Source organism: Acipenser ruthenus, chromosome 1 (genome assembly GCF_902713425.1).
Source record: "Acipenser ruthenus chromosome 1, fAciRut3.2 maternal haplotype, whole genome shotgun sequence".
Classification (NCBI taxonomy): domain Eukaryota; kingdom Metazoa; phylum Chordata; class Actinopteri; order Acipenseriformes; family Acipenseridae; genus Acipenser; species Acipenser ruthenus.
This window is the reverse complement of record NC_081189.1, coordinates 7,691,332-7,717,101: the sequence shown is the minus strand read 5'-3', so window position 1 is coordinate 7,717,101 and position 25,770 is coordinate 7,691,332. Positions and strand designations below refer to the sequence as shown.

General features: G+C 36.5%; 2 protein-coding genes across 6 annotated transcripts in view; one reads left to right on the top strand and one right to left on the bottom strand.

Annotated features, from left to right (window-relative positions):
• Positions 1-1,506: 1,506 nt before the first annotated feature.
• The window catches only part of LOC117403944 (F-BAR domain only protein 2-like), a 64,359-nt gene continuing 40,095 nt past the window's right edge, over positions 1,507-25,770 (bottom strand). For 2 of the 5 annotated variants that reach the window (XM_058990224.1, XM_058990172.1), the window contains exons 15-30: positions 24,475-24,499; positions 22,086-22,139; positions 20,881-20,926; positions 20,219-20,319; positions 18,977-19,054; positions 13,552-14,061; positions 12,912-13,069; positions 12,342-12,471; positions 11,600-11,659; positions 8,985-9,096; positions 8,438-8,593; positions 7,990-8,122; positions 6,070-6,269; positions 5,714-5,778; positions 5,115-5,279; positions 1,507-3,885 (exon numbers count right to left, since the gene is read on the bottom strand). In XM_058990224.1, coding sequence (XP_058846207.1) covers positions 3,863-3,885; positions 5,115-5,279; positions 5,714-5,778; positions 6,070-6,269; positions 7,990-8,122; positions 8,438-8,593; positions 8,985-9,096; positions 11,600-11,659; positions 12,342-12,471; positions 12,912-13,069; positions 13,552-14,061; positions 18,977-19,054; positions 20,219-20,319; positions 20,881-20,926; positions 22,086-22,139; positions 24,475-24,499 — 2,016 coding nt within the window. In that variant the 3' untranslated portion in view covers positions 1,507-3,862. The remainder of the gene's footprint in view (positions 3,886-5,114; positions 5,280-5,713; positions 5,779-6,069; positions 6,270-7,989; positions 8,123-8,437; positions 8,594-8,984; positions 9,097-11,599; positions 11,660-12,341; positions 12,472-12,911; positions 13,070-13,551; positions 14,062-18,976; positions 19,055-20,218; positions 20,320-20,880; positions 20,927-22,085; positions 22,140-24,474; positions 24,500-25,770) is intronic. The other 3 variants (XM_058990260.1, XM_058990284.1, XM_058990315.1) reach the window with 3 other exon arrangements.
• Positions 14,482-17,784, top strand: LOC131697985 (E3 SUMO-protein ligase KIAA1586-like). The gene is made up of 2 exons (XM_058990376.1): positions 14,482-16,656; positions 17,053-17,784. Exons 1-2 carry the CDS (start codon positions 14,968-14,970, stop codon positions 17,551-17,553), a joined length of 2,190 nt encoding a protein of 729 aa, XP_058846359.1. The 5' UTR covers positions 14,482-14,967; the 3' UTR covers positions 17,554-17,784.

Here is a 25,770-nt window from a genome sequence, read left to right as displayed (position 1 = left end):
CTATGCCGCTCCTTTCTCGTTTACTGCCGGTGGCGTATTATCTGGTTCTGACGGTACTGGGCGACGATGGCGGCACTGGGCGTGCCGGCGCTCCCGCAGTTCCAGCAGCACCTTACAGGCATGGTCTGCCTGACAGCGGTAGTGTTCTTGTCTCCATCGCTGTCTTCCTGTTCTCTGACTGCGCAGACTTTTGGGGTCTGGTCTTGCTCAGCCTCCTCCAGCACGGCCTCGATCCTTAGGGCGTTAATCAAGGACTGCTCTAGGGAGGTTGGGGCGACAAGCCAAACCTGTTGTCGGAGTGCGGTGGGGTTCAGGCCACGGATGAACACCTCCAACGCCAAGTCTTCTTGTACAGCCGGCGGTAAACCTGGATACCCCTTCTGCAGCAAGTACTTGGTATCCGCTGCCAGTATCCCGAGTTTCTCGCCGCTGCCTCTCTTCCGCGTGGCGAGGTGATGACGCAGGCTGACGGCAGACTCCGCTTTTCCGAAGTGGCGCTGGAGAGCCATGGAGAGGATGTGGAAGTTGCATAAATAAATCGTCTAGGTATAAAAGTGAATTAACTGTTTAAAAGCACATTTAAAAAAAGGAGAGCAAACTAACCACAGGACACAATGTTTAGAAGTATGTGCATATATATATATATATATATATATATATATATATATATATATATATATATATATATATAAACACATTTATTACTGGCAAAATGAATAATAAAGTGAAAACAAGTGACAGATATTTTGTAAAATTTACATTTCATGAAAAACCATTTCTATTTACAGATTTATTTATTTTTTGTGCTAGATAACAAAGTGTTGACTCAATTTTAAACACACAACCAGAGAAACTGTTTATAAAACTCAAAAAAAAATTCCAATTGGAAGTTACTGATGTTTAAGCAGCAGCTTTAAAAGGGTATCACTGTGTAAGGAAGCAAGAACCAGCTCGCTAAATATATATATACATAATATATATTCAGGCTTTTTATACTTCAACTCTGGCAGCTAATAGCTGTGGCTTCCCCAGTGTTACTTCAACAGATACAGCAAAACCATTAACATTGGAATAATAAATAATAGCAATAATGCATGAGAGATGCACCAGCAATACTTCAAAAAACACCTATTTGAATTATCCTAAAAAAAACAAAAAAAACAAAAACAAAAAAAACTTTAAAAGCCATATTATCTATGTAGTAACGTTAAGTTTAATTGAATTCATTATAAAAGCAGTTAAAAAGCTGTTTGACCATATGTGACTATTTGGCATGTGGTAACTAAACAGTAGAAGTGCCCTATTTAGCTGGCATCGTATGTTAGCTAAGGCACTGTAGCTTTCCAGAAAACTGCAAATTTATAAATTGCAAAATTACAACTTGGGATCCATCAGCACTTTACATCAGAGTTAAGAGGCCCTTGTATTATTATTAATACTTGTTTTTTTCTGGTTGCAGTATGTTCCATTTAACTATGGAGTTTCCTTAAGCAACACGGCAACAACTTTATTGCTGAATTAGGCGACTTTTATTTTTTATTTCACTGAAGATCACCAATGGAACCCAGGAGATAGTCTGTGTATATTGCTTTAATAAGACATTGTTCCTTCTCTGTATACTGAAAGAACTCTCTGTATACAAGTATTGTCTTAACCATGTACAGTTTTTACAAAAAGTTGACAAGTTGCCAAAGTAAATATATTAGAAATAGTCTTTAAATATAAAAAAAACAATATCTGGGAGAACAGTGAGCTATGCCTTACTTTGCATCCAGTGAGACTGGGAAGAAACGCAGCCCTTATTAGACTTAGATTTGGATTGCAAACATATAGACAACATCAGGGATCAGAACAAAAGAAGTTGCCACTATAGAGAGGTTAGCCTTATATAAAATGCACTTTCTCCTTTTCTTACAACCCCCCCCCCCCCCAAAAACGAAAAAAAAACAAAAAACTGCTGCACAATACAACGTACTGCCTCCATTTAGCTACACAGACAGCAGCAGTATCCAATTACTAAAAGGGTTACATTTCATAATCCTCAAAACACAGTTTCAGTTGCAGACTGACTCATGCCTGCGACCAACATAAAACACAACAATGACACAAGTAACATTTTCATGCAGTGGCTTTTCGAGAATATACACAAATTGAAAGGTTACATTTTTCCTTGGCTTTTTTTTCAAACAAAAACAAAAAAGTGAACATGTGGCAGCGTTTACCTTTCTATTAAGTTTTAAATCTCATTTTAGTTCAAGCACACGTGGCACACAGGAAATCAGATACAAATTGTTAAATACATATTTTCCACAGAGGTATTCGTAATATACACTTACATTTGGGCAACATTCCAACAAGCAGCTGCATATTCCTCAACATTTAAGAAGGGAAATGCATACATCTATTTGCTTTCTATTTTTTTGTATTCACCTTTCTGTCTTCATCTTTTGTGTTTCTGCTACATTAATTTTCTATTTTTTTTTTAAAAGTAGCAGACACCAAATCATACATCAGTTTGGAAGGTTAACAACTCTACAATAAATTACAAGAGCTACTGTTAGCAAGAATAACCCCTGCATAACAGTGACATTTGTTACTGCAAATACCCCCTTAGAAAGGAATCTGAGTGTTTAAAAAAACAAAACAAAAACAACAACAATAATGCATATATAAAACTCACTGCATAAAAAGTTTTTTTTGTTTTTTTTTTAGCAAACTGAAGAAATTCTTAGCAGTGGTATTATTATAAAGAAACAGATTGTGAAAGGCAGGAACAGTAACTAATGAGTGTATTATAAAAGCCACCGCCTGTATCACTTTAATACCCTTTAAATTCAAGCTTCAACTAAGTATCCAGCCCTTCCCTTCAAAATCCAATATTTAAGAGCACTAAATAATTGTATGCATAACAGTCAAGAGTAGTGCTCACATAATATAAAGTATAGGAATTATAGATTCTGAAAAAGTAAAGATAGGCACATCAATTGAGACATGGGACAGACGGATTAAAAAGAGGCACCAATGTTACCATAACATCCATGGAAAAATGAACTGATCGGCTATACCCAACGTCAACATTTATATGAAACTACTTATACCAAAAACAAAATCCATGCAGTTTTTGAAAGTGAAGTTGTCAGAACATTGCACGTTGTATTCACAGAAAATAATTAAAGTCTTTACATCGACAGTCATAAATGCTTGCAAAAGTGTAGTCTACAGATATTCCATTCAAGCATTCTAAAACCAAGCTTTTAAAACAGTGCTTGAACACAACATTGCAGAGATGCACAGCTTTCAATTCTCACAATTTGCAAATATTTACACACCAATTTTCTTTTAGTATCCCCATTAGATTTAATATAATTGTCATATGCAAAGCATTATAGGATATTGCATCTAAACCTGTTTATTATACCCTAGCTAAGATGGTTAGTGCAGGTTCTTATAATTTATAGCAGTCCAATATATAATTATTATACATATTATTAACTATACACATTTGACTATATACTACTGTTTTGATTTACAAAAGTCTAAATAAATCAAACTGCGGTAAAGATTTTAAATTTCATAAATTTCCTGAAAGCCCAGTTTTTAAAACAGTGTTAAAAAAAAAAATCACATCAGTGCTAATTTATGTAGTCAATATTACTGTTCTAAAAAGGTGCAATTACATTTCTAAAGATTTCTTTTTTTTTTCAGAATTAACAAAATTAACAAAAAGTTATTGCCAAAACCTTGAGATTTGATATTAAAAACTGTTTTTGTTTATGTTTGTTTCCAGGACCATGAAACAAACAGATGAAGCTGCTGTAGTAGAGTTGTGCTTCTTGGACCAAGTCCTTTTGTTTTAGCATCATCAGCAGTCTGCCATATACCTTCCTGCAGAATGGAAAGAGAAATGTGTCTGTGAGCTGAAACAACACCACCACCACCACCACCACCACCATGTACAGAAGACGAGAATTTGTAAACACACTGTCACTTGAATTCAAAATGTCCTCGATGGATCTCAAACCTTTCAAGTACAATACTCTCAGACTGCTGGGTTTCTCTGTAAAGGATTTCAGCTTTATGACCCTAACTGTCCATTCAAAATTTTTAGTAGGGCCAGCATCATTTTAACTAAAATCTTGGTTTCTTCATTTAATTTTACATTTAAAAAAAAAAAAGATTTTAGGTGGGATCGTTTATTGCACTTTTCAGATATATCTTTCCATCTCAGCTTGTGAAACAATTTGACAAACATTACGTGGCATGCTCGTGCATTCGTTATTTAGTTCTCGCAGTTTAGAAGCAAAACAATATCTGGCACCATAATACTAAGTTTAAAAAGATCAGCCCGAGTGCCTTTAAAAACATTCAAGGGGTGGAGAGAACCGATCAGCTGGTTAAATGAAGACACTAAAAACGGTCAAGACCTTCGTCTTAGAATTGACTTCATTTTGTAATTTGTATATAACCCATTCAGGTCTTGATTTTTCCCTGTATGTAGAGAAAACCCATCAGTGACATGACCACATTTGTGGCCCCAGGGGTTATGGATGTCCCCCTAATGGCAGACAGGCTTGCAACCAGTGACAAACCAAAGCCTTTCCCCCAGTTTCACATTAAGACACTATTGAGTTGAATTGACCTAGAAAAGTACAAATCTAACAGGCTACCTGAAAGGAAGTCATTCAAACCGAGAGCTTTCTTTAACCCAGTGAGACTTGAACAACGTAGCATTATAGCCCATTAACAAAAGCCAATTCCTTTCAGTTATAGAATGCAACCTTTTAGATGAATAGGTTAAAAGTACATCCCCAGGCTGGTGGGTCTCTGTGTAGATCACCCCTTTGTAACTGCAAAGTCATTTTTTATTTATTTAGATGTTGGCTTACTGTACAAAGATGATTTCCAAAATGAAATATGATCAAAATTCATGAACATTAGGTTAAAAATAATACATAGTAAAGCTGTGAGGTATGAGAAGTATATAAAAAGTTACAAATACAAAAAAATCAATTGGTTTAGTTTTTTTATTGATGCTTTCTTAGACACATGCAACACTGATTGCATGCCATGTAAATAAAGAAGTTCATACGGATCAAAGATAACTAGCTTCCTACCTGTTGCAAATCTCTTCTTTGTTAAGGAAAGTCTGTATCCAGAGCCAACCAGCTCTATTTCTACCCCTGAAAGTGTGCTTCCTTCACTTAAGAATTGCACTGCGAGTGTGGCAGGGTTAGTGGGTCCTTCTGAAAGTTCAAATTTTGCCCTCATGGATCCTGAACCTATGAAAATGGCAAAACATCTGTTTTAAAAGATCACCATAGCAGTTGAATGTAGTGTAAAATTAAAAGCAGCAACATTTCAAACTGGAATTCTTCAGTCAGTGCAACACCAAGCTCGCTGATGCCACATGGAGGGTTACAGTACTGACGAACACAACATCCTAGGTCCCAAATGTGTTCTATGGGATTAAGGTCTGGTCTTCTTGCTGGCCAGTCCATAACCTCTATTGTCTCCTGCTCTATGACAATGGGCATTATCTAGCATCAGAACAGACTCAGGGCCTTCAAAACTTTTTGACTATGTTCATGGTGTTATTTTTCCCATATTTAAGGTTTGCTCTTAATTTTTTCAGTTGTGTACATTCAGTAGCAACCCTTCATAAACTATTTACCATTAATTAATGCAACATTTTAAACCTATGTGTGTTACATACCTGCGTTCTCAGATTTTTCCGATATATCTTTTAACTTCCATAATGCTTTCTTCTGCTCTGCATTCCTGTTAAAAAAATAAATAAATAAATAAATAAAAAAATAATAATAATCTGTAATAAAATTTAAAAATCTTGTGTGTTAAAGTAAGCTGCGGGTTAGCAATTTTTATTTCCAAGGGTGAAGTTAGACCCTCCATAGTGTGTGTTTTTCATTACGTAGTTAAGCAGTTTTGGGGTTGCACTGGCTATTTTACAGTTTGCGGACATAAGGCGGCAAATATTGAATAGAATAAAATAAACAGAAGTAAATAAATAAAGGACATGGATGGTAGTAGCCACATATCAATAAGGTTTACCAAACGGCTGTTGGAAGAGACTGCATATTTGTAACTCCTCCATCGACTGGCACCAGAACCTGCACGTTTGCCAGAATGCCGGGAGTCAGCATGGACTCTGGATTGTATCTGTAATCCACTCGGACGTCAGTTGTGGTTGGAGAGCACTTCCAGTATGTTGCCAGATTTAGAGGAGTCGACTGGATTCCATTTGACGCGACCTAGAAAAAACAAAGAAATGAAAACTGTAAATTATACTTATCATTAAGAAAAATCTCTGAAACAGCACTATGCAACCTTTATACTTCAAGCAACACTTAACAGGACTTTTTTTATGTAAGTGAGCATGCTGCAACTACTTGTATATGTAGTCTTGTACATATGTTAGTCTCTGAAAGTTTGTGACTTCTAAACTGTGATTGACTTGTTGCAATGATTTGAACATTTGTATATTCACCTTCATAGTTATGGGGGAAAGAAACATGCAGAATTGTAGATTGTCATATCAAAGCATTCCTCCAAAACACCAAAGACACTAACCCTCTGGGGTCCGTTTCATAAAAGCGATTTGTGACGATTTGCAAATCGCAAGCACCTCACAAACAAAAAATTAAGTTTCATAAAACATAAAAGCAAGGTCAAGTTGTAAAAACAAACATGGTTTATTTATTAAATACAATCATATACCAAAAGTACTGATTTATTCAGTATGCTAATAGCATGACAAATAAATAAAACTTACCAAACTCAAGTGACAAAAATAGTGACAAGCGCCTCCTCACTTCTAGATCTAAAGAAACCTGCCACATCCCCAAATCACAGAAACAAAAACACTTTCCTCGATTCGTCTCAGCTACACTTCACCACAGCAATAACAACGCTTTGTTGCAGCAGCCACCTCCTTGACACCTGCCCCACATGTTTAAATAATGAGGCTAAACGCAGCTTGATTATCAGGCATGCCCCCTAATAAAGACTAATAAAAGTGTCAATGTAGCGAGTGTGCATAGCTGGCTACATACGTTTTGGCTAAAAGCCCGTTTTCAGCTGTGTAGAAAGAAAAGTAAACACAGATCAGTAAACTTTTTCTATACGTTCATACTACACAGCATTTGCTTTTTCTACACAGCTGAAGAAGGGCTTTCCATATGTATGTATGTATGCATGTATAGAACTTCAAAGTACAGCCTGTCACTTCTACACAGCTCCAAATTTCTGTCGACAGTGAGGTCCTCAATCAACTTTAAAGCTTTTTCATCTGCCTTCTTTTTCCTTTTAATTTCGTTCTGCTCGCTAGATCTATCAATTTCTTTCTTATTACGGCTACTGTTCTTTGCTCCTCCCCAACATTGTTTACTGCATCAGTGATCAGCTGCAATGTTCTTTTTCTTCGTGAATTAAACTTCCAGAAAACTTGCCAAATAGAATGGATTTGTCTTGACCATCCATTTCAATACTATCATTTTTTTCTTAAAAAAAAAAAATAGCTTTCACTGTGCCTTAAAAGTCATTACCGAGTTATTGATTTCCCTCATCGCAGATCGCGAGTGATCGCAAGTGACGGCACTTGCAAAGTGCTTTATGAAAAGCACGCAGCGACGACCTCTGCGACATCGCAGCCTCATCGCAATCGCAGGACTTTTATGAAACGGTTATATGAGCATTATCATTTGCACTGTTGTGATTTCTGTGTCAGTCATACAACCTTCTAGTTGTAACTACTCTTGAAAAAGCATTGCTAACTTAACAAAGATGTGTGCTTTACAAAATAAAAGCTTGGGGATTTATTTTATTTATTTTTTTATATATAAAATCAACTAGCTGTATTCTGTTGATAAGTGTTCCCCATTTATTTATATATATATATATTATATATATATATATATATATATATAAAATCAGTTTTTGTCATCCAAACCACTTTTGAATGCGGTAGATTACCTGGTATTTTAAGATGTCAACATTGTAGTATGAAGCTGAGGGATTCTGTTCAGACATTTTTCTGAGGTAGGCAGTAAGGGCTTGCATATTCATCCAGAAGTCCTGGGTATTAGAATCACTTTGTGATGGGTCACTAAAATACAAAAATAAACCTGTTTGCTCAAACAAACTGTACACAGCCTCAACACTACCACAGCATAGAGACAATACCACTCTCTAAGTGAACATGTGGATGATTCAGTTAAACACAAAGTGAACCAAGATGAACAAAACTGTACCTATTTACAACAAAGTAACTTTATAGACACCCTAGTTTTACCAGTTACATTGTTTTAGTGTTTTAAGCATGGACAGAGATGTACATTACAATATTAGGTTGCAGGTCTGCAGTGTTGAAAGAGTTAAAATCCTCTATAGGTCTTTTGAACAAGTTCTCGGATTTATCTACCTGTACAGAAGTTGCTGGTTTGGAAGAATCTGCTCAAGTTTGCTCGTGTTCTTTAACTTGAAGCTCAGTACTGGTGGTGATGGGTTGCTGGTAAAAATCTTGATAATTCCAGTAGGGAAGGACACAGTCATGTCCCCTGTAATTTTTACAATGCACCTGGACAAGGAAGAGAAAACAACCAACACTAGAATTACAAAATAATATAGCAACCATGATGTTGCTGTCATAAAGTAGCAATAGAACCATTTATATATAGAAAAAAGAAACCGTCAACTTCAAAATTAAAGTATTATTTTTTTTGTCTTATTCCGGTTTAATAAAGGACATTGCACATCTTAAAAGACTAGGACAGTTTCAAACATTGTCTGGAAAAGTGAAGATGGTTGCGCATTTGGCATCACCCTGTCTGGCAACTGCTCTGTTTTAGTCAAAGAAATGTGTCAAGATTCCCCTTGACCTACCTTATCTGCCTATACTGCCTGAGTTATTAAACTGCTCTTAGGGCTGGTAATAAAAAAAAAAAAAAAACTAGTCATGTGACACTAACTTAGAGGGGTCTGCTCCTTTGAAGTAGGCGTTGACAGACTCAGTGAAGGCTGCTGCAATAGGTAACGAGTCCAGAGATCCAAGGCTAATTGGACTGGGGCCCCGAGAAATCCCTACAGTGAAACAGAATAGAAGATTCAAAAAATATTAACAGAACATGAATATGAGAATAGTGTAATAAAAAAAATAAGTTAAAAAGCGCTATATATAAATGGAAATGGGGGAAGGGCAGGATTATAAACAACATGCTCTTAACATTTTTTACAAACTACAGTACATGGATATCATGCTCAAGATTACATGCAACGGAAAGGGTTATAAAGTGTGTAGGGAAGACATTTATGAATATGATGCTGCTATTTAAAAAACAGGGTCTTGCATGGAAGTGTAACTGTGAAATAACATTATCAATGTCAGCTGCACTTCTGGCACATGCGATTACAAATACTGGATAAAGCGGGTCTGAATTTAGTTTGTTCAAGTACTGTACATCCCAAGTGTAATGATTGTTGTAGCCGAGAGTGGTACAAAAATGACGCTTGGGTCACAGACAGCACAACCAGACCATTTCATTCAGCAGAACTCCAGCTACAGCCCACACAAACCGTCCTCACAAATAATGGCCACATGTTACAGCACAATCTTAAGATCTGATTTCATATTCAGCATTTTAACAAATTCATTTGAAGCTCGTGTCTATGGCAGCCTTTCTCACTAGGGTTTCATGCACACAAGTCCACTTATTCCTTAAACATAGCAAGCATGCTCTTGAGACAGAGGTCGAAGCAGTTACGTAGGTAGAACGCATTCTGTCAAGGTTCAGCAATGTGCCTAGGCATGCTTTCTCTGTACCCTGCTTCAATCATTACTTTCAGGATTAATGTTCAGCTAGAAAACGCATTCGGGCGTTACACACTTTGTATATTCAGTAATACTATAATAAATTCAAGTTAGGTTAGGATTCCTTTAGCATTACAAATAGGGGTGCACCAATAAAGACTTTTTTGGCTGATATTGATAGCCGATGGTTATCTACCCATATCAGCGGATACTGATAATGGAGCAGTTAAGCTATTGTAAACTACTAGAACAAGGCTATTGTAAACTAATAGAACAAGGCACAGGGCCTATATTTATACTGTTTTATTATTATAAATGTTAAAAAAGGAACATTTTGCATTTGTACTAGTAAAAACAGTTCTGTAGAAAAAAATATATGACCCTTAACTTTGATAGCCACATACTGTCAAACATTGCGTATTATAACTTCTACCTATACAGTACATTAGAAAATAAAATTGTAGCCTACGCAATGTCAACTACATCAACGTTCGTTAAATTCTTATTTTAAAAGATACACTGCTAAAAATGCAGCACAACTTAAATTGTTCACTTAATAAAAAGAAAAAAAAAGATTCCGGTTAAATTTCCAGTTACAAAATTCAGTCCAACTTGAATTTGTTACTTAAATAAAGACAGCACAGTAATCAATTTCTGCTTCAAAATTCTGCCAAATACACCCACAACCAATGCAGATTAAACAGGGTAAACACAAATTACAAAATGCCATTTTGAAGTACACTGTATAATAATAATAATAATAATAATAATAATAATAATAATAATAATAATGTAACAACCCGGCAGTCTGCACGAACTAAGAGGACTTGTTTTGCTGTTTGGACGCGGAGAGTGTTGAGCAGCATGGGCAGGTGTCTTAAATATTCAAAAGAAGAGAACTCTTTAAAAAGCATCAGAATAATATTCTACTCAAGTTCATTGTTTGATTTAATGTAGCATCAAGTCTGTTCTGCTGCACACAACTCACTATCCTATTGTTGCCTTCAGATATTTAAAAAAAAAACATCCAAAACACACAGCTCTTTTGAGCACTGGGAATATGACGGTCTCAGTGTTCTTGCATCATTAGTATAGTAAGCGAGCCTGACCAAACATTCAATTCTGTGTTGGAATAAATTCATGCATGAATATCTGTGTACATTAAATCAGCTAAAATAACAAAAACTGCTGATCGTGGATTTTTTTTTTTCTTATATCGGTGCCATGCCGATAGGCTACCGATTATTGGTGCACCCCTAATTACAACAGGTGTTATTGCCGAGTGATTTGTTTTTATGTATCTATTCAACTTTTATTTATCCAGGAAATTCTTTTGAGATTCAATCTCTTTTACAAGAGGGCAAAAGTCCAGATAAATATCAAAATATACTCATGCAAATAAAACAAATTATTTGGAGATGCAAGTTAAAAAAAACAAACAACAAAAAAAAAACCTAGCTATTCAGGGATGCTATGCTCTCTACGTTTTGGTCACAAACTGAAATAAGATGTCAATGACTCAATATTGCAAACAATGTAAAAATACACCAATGGCAGACTAATTTGTCATTCCCAACTACATGATCAGGAGGAACATGCTGATATCTGAAATAAAACTTTATGGGTTAGTTCTGGTCTCAGAATAACTAATAAAAGCGGTAGATTTTCACACAAAGCCAGATAGGAGCTGGATTTTTAGATCAATTGTTAGAGCATGCCAATCCAGTAGGAGAGTGTTAGGAGACAGAATTGACAGGTTCACTTCTGCTACTGTACCTGCTGGTGTCTCACAGCGCTTTTCAAATGTAGGCAGTTTCCCAATGAACACATCATCCTCTATGACATTTTTAAAAAAGGAACAAAACAAAGCAAAAATACAAAAACAAACCAAACCAAATACAAGCAAATCATGCAGTGCCATCTTAAAAGAAAAAACAAAATGGTATACACTTGGGTAGGGCAGTCAAAATATACAGAACTATGCCAATACATCAATTCGTTGTTTTGTTAAATCTGTTACTCAACTGAAAGCAGCCCAATAACTTTTAGTATTGGTCTAGATAGGAGTATGTGCTGAGTCATTAATATCAAACTATTAAGGAGTTTATCAAAGACTTGTGATATACAATAAACTAAATCAAGCATACTTTTTGATCTATTTATAATGTAAATAATTCCTGTATGGGATCTCCAATATTTCTTTTAGCTACACAGGGATGGAAATAGGGCTCACATTGCATAGCAGTTTGATCCAATCCTGTTTTTCCTTAAGTTTAATAAGACACACCTGAGCTTGTTACCTATACACTGGGGCTAATCAAGCTTGTTTTAAAACCTGCAATTGGAGTCTTATTTCTATCCCTGAATACAACAGCATTGTGAAAGGGTAGTTTTGTCTGTTGCTTACAGCTATGGCTTGTAAAAATTTGTGTTGCGAAGGATACCAGCCAATTATACAAACTCTTACACTGCAACACACATTCACAACCACATAGCTCTGAACTGCGATGGAACTTACCCACAGCTGGGTTGCTTGTGGCAGTGAGCGACGTGGAGGACGATATAGAGGAAGTGCTTTCTGCACGAGCCAGGGGGGCTGCAGGGGGTGGGCTGGCATTCGTTATCTTCGGTGGACTAAACGGTCTGGCCTAGAAAACAAATGCATTTTCTTAATATTAATGAGAAGGGAAATGTATCCTTTTAGACTATTCTGCTTCTATCTGCAAGCAGTGGAGGGCAAGAACATGTTCACAAAACAGACAAATATGTACAGCAGGGTTCGTACCACCCACTAACGCAGGCCTTGTAAGGAATTAGTCATATAATAATACACCAAAAGCCAGTTTTACAAACATCAATTTGAACTAATCAATTTAAAATGGTGATGGCCTGGAAAATTTCATAAAACGACAGATTAGTCCTAACTTAATACTGCAAGGGGCAGGTTTAACCCTCTATCTGCTGCAAAAAGATTGAATAGCCATGTCAATGACCGCAGACATTAGCCTATCAGACAAAGAGGTTTTGTCATTTTTACATTTTGCAGTTTTCAAAGCAGTCTTTACTTTTTCGATCTATCATGACTTACTATTTCATTGATGCCACCAAGTTTTACTGCAGAGAGCTTTGGTCGCGAGGTTGGTCGTGGTGGCGGCACTATTGCAGCTGTAGTGAGAGGAGTCGTGGGTCTGGCCGGCTGAGACACTGCTGTAATCTGAGGAGTTGTGGGTCTGGCTGGCTGAGACACTGTCAAGAGCCGAATTAAAAAAATACAAGTTAAGAAGAAGGAACTTGTTAGAAATAAAATTAAATAAGCATACATAACATTAGGTTAAAACAGCACAGCAAATACGAGTATATTTTATATAAAAAAGGAAAGCATACATTCTTTGTTGGGTACGTATATCCTTCTTGGATTGCATATAAAACTGTCAACTACAAGTAGCTTATGGAGTTTCTTTCAAGTGGGAAACATTAACCTTATGTTTGAGATTTTATTATCATGTATGAAAAAATACATTTTGTATGATACTGCACCACAAGCAATTCGAAATTGACACAACACTCCATGCAAGTAGTTACTACAGGCATCCACATCCTAAATATCTATGATGCACACACACACACACAGAGTTTTCAAATCGATGCTGTGTCCAGTACACAATAGGTTACTAACTGAAAATACCCTATTTACTGAACAACATCGTACAATTCATGCTTTCCATTACCATTATGTTTGGGATTAAGAACAGGTGCTAAGTTTATATCCACTGGTGCTGGGGAAGTGGATGACATTCTGACGTTTTCTTCAATAAACGATGTTGTGCTGTGCGTGAAATCACTGCAAAGCTCACTCAGGTGATTAGAAATGCATTTAACAGCGGAGGAAGAGGAGGAGGAGGAAGAGGAGGAAGACGGAGAGTTTGCTTTAGATTTAGACTGCAGTCTTTGGGGCTCCTTTGGGCTTGCATTGAAATGTCTGTATGACATCAGTTCATCTGTAAATGATATCCACTGACACTGAGACCAAGACAAGGAAGACAGGATGTCCATGCTTTCTGGAGCAGCTGTCATAGTAACAGCAGTGCTTAGACCTGGGCATTTAGAATGCTCTGAGAGAGGGCTCTTGTGGCCTGAATCTGGCTGGCGTCCAAGGAAGCATTCACCTACTACACCCCAAGCTGAAGCATTAGGAGAACTGGACAGAGAGGAGTTCTCATTGTGCAGCATTAGATCAGCTGAAGGAAAAAGGAACAGTTGAAAGCAGCACAATGCAATATCCCAAAAGGCACAATTGAACAGAAACTAGCATTGAGCCATTTAAGAGAGCAATAATCTTTCAATGATGCTTTTTAATACTGTAAGTGTAATGTTTCCACTACTTCCCTCTTTATCTCAACACTGCAGACATACATCTATGCAAGTCTGGAAAAGATATCTCCACTCAAAAAGAGCATTGTTCCAGCATTATACTAATGGGTCACTCCATCTCAAGTTGACCAAGGAGTGGTTGCTCAAGGAGTGGTTGCTCAATTCCTTGAGTAAAATTAATTACATTTGGTTGGAAAGCCCTTGAAACAAGCGTTAATTATACTAATGTTTAGTGTAACCACAAGGTTAGATCACAGGTCACTGTCACATGCGTTCTACCCAAATGGGGCACGAGCAGGGGTGTAGTGGAGCCGGAGCGGGGCGGAGCGGCGCTCCGGCACTTTTTCAATCCATGTTTTTCAATTGCAAATGTTCACATTTATAAATACATATATTTAAAATATTTTCGTGTTCGAATTTTGTCTAAACACTTGTAGTAAGCATTGCCTGCGGCTCTGTGCCAGCTGTGCGAATTTGCGACAGACAGACAGCTAGCTATACGTTTAATAAAGACAAGCTGTCGGCTAAAACATCAAGTAATCTGAAAAACGATGTCACCACAATAAGCAGCACAGTTGCTGCTTTTGATTGGTCCATTATTATGCCATTAAAATATGCTGTCATTCCAGTTTTTTTTTTTTAGCAAATCAATTTTGAAAGTGATGTTGCTGACAACCAATCAGAGAAGGAGGCGGTTCGTTCCTTGGCCGTAACTGAGGTGATGATATTAGTAACGGTATTAATAATAATAAAAAACAACTCGCAAATCAAAAATGTCTGGTCTCGGAGGTAGTAAACGAACTCGTCAAGAGACTTTGATACAATATTTTGGCAATAGTAGTAAAAAACAGAAGATCGTTTGTTGTACGGCAGAAGCAGAACCTACAGTGGAACCAGAACCTACAGCAGTTGAAGAAAAAAGCGCGGAGAAACAGCCATGGCCAAACATCTGGAGTTCTGAGGTATGGGAAGAAAAGAAACAACTTTACACTTTCCTTGACTGTGCGGATGGTAATCTGGGCTGTCGTGTTTGTAGACGTGTTTCTGCGCTGTCAGTTTTGAAAAGTCAGGGTGTTTCTCTGTCTTCTGAGTGGAAAAATTACAGTGTTGGGTACAATGGAAAAACTCGAGAGCAACAGCTACGATCTTTGAGAAAAAAGATAGCTGAACACAAGAAATCCAGCGCTCATAACAAGGCCACTGCATTGTTACAGCAGAACACAGAGGACATTATTGGGAAATGTGTTGACAGTGCAAAAAGGCGAGATCACGAAACTACCTGTAAAATATTTTCTACTGCTTACTACCTTGCAAAACAAAATCGACCCTATTCTGATCATCAGGCCTTACTGGAACTGCAAGAAATAAATGGTGTTAATGTGGGAACTGGTCTTCATTCCAGATACAGCGCCACTCAAATTATCAACCACGTTTCTGATGAAATGGTCAAAAAGGCCTGTGAGAGAATAATACACATCGATGGAAAAATTGCTGTGTTAATTGATGAATCAACAGCTCTGAATGGTTCCCCAGCACTTATTGTGCATCTCAAATGCGAGACAGACAAGACACGTGACCCTCACTTCATGTTTTTGGAGTTAGTTGAACTTTTTGATCAGTCAGCTGAGTCCATAGTGTTAGCGCTTACTAAGTGTCTTCAAAAACACGGGTTTGACCATGCATACTTACAGAAGAATCTTGTTGCATTTGCAAGTGACGGTGCAAGTGTAATGCTTGGGAAAAAATCTGGTGTGGCAAAACGAATTTCAGACATGTACCCCAACATTGTTGTCTGGCACTGTCTAAATCACAGACTCGAACTTGCAGTTGCCGATAGTGTTTCTGAGACTACTGGCATGAACCATTTTCATTCTTTCATGGACAAGCTATACTCAGTCTACAGTAGATCAGCACTAAATCAGCAAGAACTCCGAAATTGTGCGAAGGAACTGGATGCTGTCTTGAGGAAAATTGGTCGTGTACTGGATGTGAGATGGGTTTCCAGTTCGTTCAGGACTGTCTCCGCTGTGTGGGAAAGTTTTGAAGTTCTGTCGACTCATTTTAAAGCTGCCGTAAGCTCTAAGCGGACTTCTGCTGAAAGAGCGACATACAGCGGTCTACTGAAAAGGCTGTGCTCGCCAGAATTTCTCATTGACCTCGGAGTTATGTACGATGCCTTATACGAACTTTCACTGCTGTCAGAGATTCTCCAGAAACGGACTACTACATTGGTTTATGCAGATAAAATGGCACGTAGAACAGTAAGGATTTTTGAATCCATGAATGAGAATGTAGGTACAAAGACTCTTGAAGCGCAGATAGCTGCCATGGAAGGAACATTTAAATCTACAGTGCTGACGTCGAATCCCAAACATGTAAAAATAAATCATAAACAATTCCTTACCAAACTCGCCAATCATATGAAAGAACGACTTTTTACAACCACTGCATCAAATGAGAAGGTATGTTCATAAACCTTGTACAGATTTTTTTAATTTTAATAGCTAGCCTAATTGTTTGCAATTAACGAGCAGAGGGGGGCGTTAATTTCAGTTTCATGTGTAGTATAAAACTGCAACTGAGAAGTATATACAAATAAATTATAAACATCTGCACTCCTGTCAGTCTCATCGCAGGTGCATAGACTAATGTAAATATAAGAATAGAAAAACACTCCCGCACAGTATATGTATTCTGCAAAATCTCACTTTTATTATTTACTTTATTTAATCCTACTCAAAACTACAAAACGCATATATATATATATATATATATATATATATATATATACACAGTTAAGGTTTCGAAAATACATTTTAGAAATGCTACCATTAATTTCAAATAGCTTATTCTTTCAGGCTTCTTCCGAGGTGAATTGCCAAAAATATGAAAGTCTTCTTTCTGAGCTCTTGGTCCTGGATCCACACCACTGGCCTGCAGAACTACCCCAGGGTTATGGCGAAAATGAAGTTGAAAGATTGTGTCGGCGCTTTCAGCTAAATGAACGTATTATCAAAAATGCATTTCGAGATTTTAAGGAGAACAACGGAAGAATTCCAGATGATTTAGCTCCACTTATTAACTGCACACGTGTGATCCCGTGCAGTACTGCTGAATGTGAAAGGGGATTCAGCCAAATGAACTTAATTATAACTGATCAGCGTTCCAAAATTTTAATCAAACATGCTTCAGCCTTAATGTTTATCAAGCTTCATGGACCCCCTTTGAGACAGTGGAATCCAAGCCCTTATGTGACCACTTGGTTGCGACACAATCATCGATCCGCAGATGACAGCCGTACACGGGTGGCAGCTCCAATTTCCAGCGACTCCCCTGACGCTCTGTGGCAGTTCCTATAGTTGACTAAAAACAACCTGTGATTGGTAAGTGCAACTTTTAATTTTCTATAGAGAGGGGAGATTTTACAGAAATTTGTTAAGTAAAATATGTGTTATATTATTATTAAAAAAACCCCGATTAAATCGCGTTAAATGGAAAGTGGGCGTAACTGTTAATACCTCGTTAACTATTTAATTGATTCTCATTGGGACCGCTCCGCTACTTTTTTTTTTACCACTACACCACTGGGCACGAGTCACACACAGCTCTTCTTGCATGCACAGAAATGTGGTCCACCTGAGCTCTGATCACCCAAATATATTAACATGCCCATTCTACAGTACAAGACATTGAAACTATTTAACAAGCTATCCTAGGGTAGTCAAAGAGTTAGTCAGCAATCCTGTTTTAAAGGATCTTGTTTCAATTGTTAGATATTGCCCTGCAGTGGAACAGCAAACTAGCGTGATACTATTGAAGTATGTGTACAGCAATGGCCAAATGTTTTGAATCACCCTATATATAGAATTAACCAATTTGGCCACATAGTCGAATGAAACCTGCTGAATAATGTTAAGTTAAATATTGAATTACACACCGCTTTGTTGTTTTCCATATACTTCACGAAAAAAGGGAAAAATTGAAAAATGCGACATTTTGAAATCTAATATGAGAAGTCATTGTATTTTATCTTGCTCTTAATTGTATTAATACTTGTACTGTGATTCTTGAAATGTATTTTTGTTTACGACTGTAAGTCGCCCTGGATAAGGGCATCTGCTAATAAATAAATAATAATAATACTGTACCGCTATTATGGCTTCCCGTAGACTCTTGTGATATCATTTTGTAGTTTATTTGATTGCATGATGTTAAATAAAACATCTAAATTATGTTCACATTGTTTTTTAGTTTTACATTTTTTAAATGTTCTTATTTATTTTATTTTTTTAATTGTCTCAATCCTAAAATTGTAGGTGATGCAAAACATTTAACCATAGCTGTAGATTAGCAGTTTTTTTTTCTTTGCAAATTTCAAAAAAGGTAATGCGATTATTAAGAAAATAAATAAATAAAGTGGTGGTGAGACAACAGTTGTTCAAGGTGTTTTCATAACTGGACAGTGCAATTTAGTGTGTAGTACTACAAAAACACGGTAAGCAAATTCCACGGTCCTGCCATGAATACTTTCTAAACCTTCAGAGTTTTCTGAACTCTCCCGTCCTACAAGATTTGTATACAAGAATGAAGGACTGACAAACAGATGCTGAAGTGTCATACTTGAACAAACAAATTAAAGGTGAAATGCATTGGAATTGAAAAAGAAAACTTGCTAAGAACATTATTCACTGCAACAAAACATCTGGTACACCATAAGGCTTGCACGGTAAATGCTACTGCAGGAATACAAAAATGGAACAGCATGTGCTCAAAGTGTTTTACCTGTGGCAATCGAAGAACATACTGCAGAATCTTTAGTTTGGACAGAGGTAGGAAAGCTTTGGGAAATGGTAGGAACGACTAAAGAATAGGACCAGAAGGCAGAAAGGAATAAGAAAGAACAACAGTGTTAATAGTTAGGGTTTATCAGCTCTAAATTTCATGTGGAGGTATAATAAAGTGTGTTTGTTATCTATCATATAGATTGAACGACAATTCAACCTTTTAATTTTCAAACTCAAACGTTTAAAATGTGATGTACAGAAACAATTTTTAGGATAGGCAAACTTTTATTTTTTTCTAAGGGCTTGCTTGCTGAATGTTTTGCTGAATATATTGCAAAGCTGGATTAAATGGGCTGAGCTGAGCAACAACCAACCTGCCCATCCCAAATTGATCACATTAACAATACTGCAGATCAGATTCAAGTGATCAATCAATTCATTTGCATTAAACAAGTTAAGAAGAAATTGGCAATGGAGGGTTCTCAATGTCTGTAACTCTGACAGGTTTTTTTTTAAAAAAAATTTTAAATTGTTTTTACCCCGGTTTTCTCCCCAGTTACTGCTTTTATCCCGGTTCACCACTGCAATGCCCCAGCGATTTGGGAAATGAAGGCTGAAACACGCATTCTCCAAAACATGTTCCGCCATTTTTCACTGCAGATCCACAGCAAAGCCACCAGACTCTTAGTGGTGGTAATTACACATTAAGTACTATGTAATAACACATGTATTGAATGTTTTAAATGTAACTGCTATGTACTTACATAGTAATGGTCACTATTTGTAATAAAACCTGCCTCACATGCTGAGACAATAATACCTACAGTGGTAAGTATTTACAATGCCAATGTGTAATTACTGCCACTTAAAATGAAACTTTACCTATCTTTAAATTAATTTTAGATATCTTAAAAACTGCACAATTAAAGATATCTGGAATTCAATTTAAGATATCTGGAAATGTTTTACAGATATCTCTAAATATTTCAAGATATCTTAAAATGCAATTTGAGATATCTCTAAACGATTATTTGGCTTGCCATAATGGATAGTCTTTGTTTTGTTGCAAACCTGTTATAATAATAATAATAATAATAATAATAATAATAATAATAATAATAATAATAATAATAATACACAATCGCCTCATCATTGTTATTTCCTAAAAGCCTATTTCAAATTATGGATAACCAGGTTTAATGTATTTATTTAGAAAACAGCTCATTTTAAACACAGTTACCGGTTGAAGATGTAGAAAGAGAGGATGACGAAGACGATGACTCAAGAGGAGGCCCGAACAGTGGGTCCAGAGAGAGGAGGTCACTGTTGACTCGTCTGCTTCTACAACAACAGGGAATAAATCGATGGAATTGTCTTTGAACTGGGGCATACGTCAGGTGTCAGTTTAGGACATATCAGGTATACCATCATTTTCTGAATAAAACTGGTGCTTTTTAAAATAAAGGTGTTATATTTTATTTTAAAAATGTTTATTCGGGAAAGCCATATAAGCTACACTTGGCTCATTTACAACTGCGTTATATACAGGTTGCACATTATATACAAGGTGCATAGTATATTCAGGTATTATCCCATATAGTATACTACTGTATGTATATACAAGAGGTGCACATTATACATGGTATGTAACCCAAGGCAACTCAGTCAAGTGCATTATACATGGGGGTGCGATACACACAGAGTGCACATTATTATTCAAAAAATGACAGTACGTAAAACTACAATGCATTTCAGACACATCACTGTGATCAATATAATGAATGGATTGGGTGAGTCACTTTGGATGAGTCCCTTATTTCACAATGTTTCTTTAATTGTGTGACTAGTAAAATCTCTCGTTATATCCTAGAGAACAAAAAAGTTTAAAATAAATAAACTTACTCATTATTATATGATGCCTGAAGTCTGGATTTCACCAACTCTTCACCTAATTCAGGAGAGATGTTGAAGTTAAACACTAACACAGTGTTGCTATTGCCAAGTCAATCACACATTGTTTGGCCACATGTAATTAATTGGAGGCCCCTCTAATCATTCTAATAATGTGACATCCCTTTAAAAAGCAGAGAACCAATGATCAGCAGTGTGGAGTAGTGGTTAGGGCTCTGGACTCTTGACCGGAGGGTCGTTGGTTCAATCCCCGGTGGGGACACTGCTGCTGTACCCTTGAGCAAGGTACTTTACCTAGATTGCTCCAGTAAAAACCCAACAGTATAAATGGGTAATTGTATGTAAAAATAATGTGATATCTTGTAACAATTGTAAGTCGCCCTGGATAAGGGCGTCTGCTAAGAAATAAATAATAATAATAATTAATGTGACAGAACTATGGTCTATTATTATTATTATTAGTAGTAGTAGTAATAGTAGAAGAAGTAGTAGTTGTAGTCGTAGTAGTAGTAGTAGTAATATTTTATATACATTTACTTTTCTTTTTTTGTATTGAATATTTTAATGCTATAGTGCTACTTTGGATGTTAATTTATGATTTCGTGTTGTGTTTTAGACACTGCAATTTCTTACTGCAGAGATTATGTAAAGCCCTTTCAACGTAACAACTTTTATTTTAGCATTTTTCACCTACAAATGTGGTTTATCATGATGTGGTTTTGCACTGGATGCTTTAAAGTTTGTTTGTTTTGTGAAACGATTTGAAATGAGAAAAACAGTGGACATACTGCAACAGATATGAATTGCATTTCCCCAGTTATTAAATATGTTGACTGCAATTTCATTAGCGTGACTGTGTGATGTGCTCTACCTTTGAATTTTAAGCAATTGTAAACGTAATCTATCTATCTAATGTTAAAAATACTCCCTCCGCAACAATGCCTGTAATTTCACCCCTGCCTGGGTCAAACTTTAGAAATGATAAAAGAGCAGTGGAGATTACATATCTTAATTTTAACAGATGTTCAAATATTTATAGATGTACTTGTACTTAATGCAGGACATTTGGTTAATTTTCACGTCACTGATTGTTTTTTAGATGTAAATGCATTAGTCTGCATTAATCCCCGACATCTGATGATCCCAAGTGAAAGTCCCAAAGTAACAGAAGCAGCACTGCTTTCCGGATTACTTACCAGAAACGAGCTGCGAGTCTAATGATGATGACTGTGTAACCAATCCTGACAGTCCTAGATCACGTAAAACAAAACACCTCATTTAAAATGATAAATCCTGGGTTTAAATAAAACAAAAAGTGAAATAAAACACCTCATTTAAAATGATAAATCCTGGGTTTAAATAAAACAAAAAGTAAGCTTTTAGAAACTGTTTTGTTTTCTCTTTACTGAACTTCTCTATAACTATACAGTATACAATATCATTATAATTAAACAGAACAATTGTTTTGTAAGCTTATGAATTACTTCTCTACATTTACCTACAGTAAGCGTTCACCTACCAGAACATGAGACAAATGTCTGCCTAATGGAGAATTTACTTCTACATTTCTTTTTAGAAGTCTGCACTTCTTGCATTGAAACCCCTTTGTTTCCTTTTCTCATAACTTCTGAAAACTGTTTCAATAAAATAACTGAACTCTTTTACATTGAAACTTCGTAATGCCCCTCATTACAAATGGTCAAATGTTTTGGAAACTGTCCATTGACACTGCCTAGAAGAAATGGCTCGAGCGGAAACCAGAATGTATTCTCTAAACAATTCCTATCCTGTTCGACTGTTCTCCCTCTGACCTCATAAATGTATCCCCTCATGCAAATGTGCAACATTACATAATATTTAAATCCTGTTTCAGATTAAATTAGTTTACAGTTCTACAAAAAAAAAAAAAGTTTCCAGTTATAGTGCAAGATAAATGTATTCTCATTTCCAGTTCTGATTACTCACACATGTTTTTCTCCCTTTCTGTGAACTGTGGTATTGCTTGGCAAGTAGAAAAATACAGGGGTCTGATTAGAACTGAGCCTAATAACGAAACACTGAAATTGTAAAAGCTTCCCTTCGAATTCCTCTGGAAGCTAATGAGACTTTGGAGGACCCTGTCGCTGCTGCTGTGGCAAACTGGAAGGCTTGCCCGGAGCTGAGCTGATCGGGAGGTCCTGATTGGCTGGGAGCAGCGAATCAGTTCAAGGGTACTGCACCACAGCCATAGCATAACAGGCGGGCACTGAGAGAAAGTTTGCTTTGCTTCCATCAAGGAGAGCGTCCGCTCTGCAGGATGACTACTACAGAACCCTTCAACTGCCAGTCAGTCACGTTGCTGCTTGTGTACTCGGGCTGTCGCATCTTTTGTTGACGATTTTAATACACGCATCACTATATTATACTCTAATTTAAGACGCAGGCCATTTTTGAGAAGAAAAAATTGGTTTAAAAAGTGCGTCTTAAATTTGAAGGAATACGGTATGTATAAAATTGAAAGCAGGGGCCCCATCGTTGTCTCTGAAGCAATATGATGGCAGTCGTTCCAAACTCTGAGTTAACTGCCTTGCATTAACAGCAGCTACAGGTGTATACAAAAAGGGTCTGTGACACCAAATTAAATGTCAGATGCAGAAGCTGGACCACAAATCAAATGAAAGGAGGGAGTGCATTTCCTAACTTAATGTGACATGTGCCAATGCGGAACATTGAATAAACGTGCAAGTGTGAATCGGCTTAATAATTAAAACCCGAATGGAAAGCAGTGGCACTGCTCTTCTGTCTCTTTGCAATCACCAGCATAATATAACCGCATAAGATGCAAAAATATGACCAATTTATTCCAGCGGCTCAGTTTTAATTACAGGAATGAAGGGACTAGCCAAAACTATGGTCCAAGTGACTTAGCTTCTTGCAAGTTTAGCCCAGAATCTAAGATTGAGCGTTTGAAGTTTGGATGAATTATCAACAGCAGTGCAACAACCGCTTTTCTCAGAAACAGCCACTATTGCATTCGGGACGATCAAACACTACTGAAGGGTGTACAATACATGCTCTTTTATTTTTGTAAATATGTTTCCTCTGCAGCAGGTGCGTTCTGTTCTATATTAAAGCTGTTACTAAGCACCTGGAATACCTTTCCTTCACACAGCTTAGGATTTGTTTTCTCTCCACAAATAAAATACATTTGTGTTATTGTAAAAAAGAGCTTTTTCAAGTCAAATTGCACCACTTGGTTTTGATGTATTACATACAGTATAGTGTATCCCACTAAACATAAATGACACTTTTTGAAAATAACCCACAGTATCTTATATGTACACAAAATATGAATGCATTTTCAGCTGGTATAGGAATGGAATATCAGCATTATCTTAACCAATGTCATTTTATTGTTTTTATTTACTTTTTGTTACTTTGTAGGATACTCTGTTTAAAACTCAGAGGTTTAATAAATTATGCCTTTTTTATTATTTTTACATACTTGTACTGCAAGACTGCATAAAATTCAAGGGCAAAAATTAGCTAATTCTAGCAATCAAACACAAAGTCTTAATATAAAACAAATGCCATAAAAATACTTACTGGGTGAATTTCTCTTCATCTGAGCCTGAAATAAATTAATTTGGATTATTATTTCAAAGATTAAAAGACAGCAATTCATATAAAAAAATACTGCCTTTGCCATACAAAACACAGCACAGCAGACCACCACAAAGCAACAGCACAACACAAAGAGAAGACGCCAAAAAAATCATTATTCATCATAGAATCTATTATTTTATTGTATTTTTTTGCAGAGGGATCGTGGTGGTGATTTAGTTTTATTAATTATAAAACTGTCGACATGAAAAGCTATAGTATATGTATAATTACACACACATACACATACATATATATATATATATATTATAAATCAACAATAAAAAGCACAAGAAACAGTGACAAAAAAAAAACAGAGAACGTCTGTCTAGCAATTGTACCTTGAATGATAAATCTAGTATATAAACACTTACTAGGATAATTCTCTAAAGTCAGCATGTGGAAGGAATAAAGTAATTTAAAAGTTACTGTATACGTTTTGAACTTTTGAAAACTATTTTAATTTTCCCAACACTGTGTCATCGTCCGTCCATCCCCCCCTCCCCCCCCACCAGAGGGAAATAAAAATGTTTCGGGACGGAAGGTAATACTGAACCTTCTAGAACACTCAATCTTGTTTATAGCAAATACTTGCATAGTTCTATCCGTGTCAGTATGAAACGCTAACTCACTCGAGACATGAGCAGTGTGCTCAAGAACGCAGTGGAAATAGAGGAAGATTAAATACAGTTTATCCACAGGGGACCTATAAAGCTCCAGCAGGTCCCACGGGCATCACAAGACAAATAGGTTAAATTACTGGGTTCTGGCCACACACTTTACTTCCAGTGACAGTTCAATAAAGAATTACACATAAGGGACTTTTGGACAGGTTTTGGAATTTTTATTTTATTTTTTTTACATCAGACGATAGAGTACATCACCGGCCATAAACTGTGAACTTTTTACTTGTTCCTGTTTTGGGTGGGAACATACTTACTGCAAGTTGTAAAATGTTAGATTTTGATGCAATAAAATACCTTTGTTTCCAATTTCTTTGCACTGACAAAGTAAATTTGCAAAGGATCTGGTTTTAGAAGCTACTTGAGCTTCTTATATTGGGGTAAACTGTAAAACAGAGGTTTTGTGACCATCGGGGATGGAGGATCTGGGAGTAAAAATAACTTCCACTCCTAAGGGCCACTGAAAAGGGTTAATTAAACATTTAAATCTTTAATTCCTGTTAAAATGTAATGCGGTGGTAGATTATACCACAGGACTCGCCAAAGACCTGCAGCA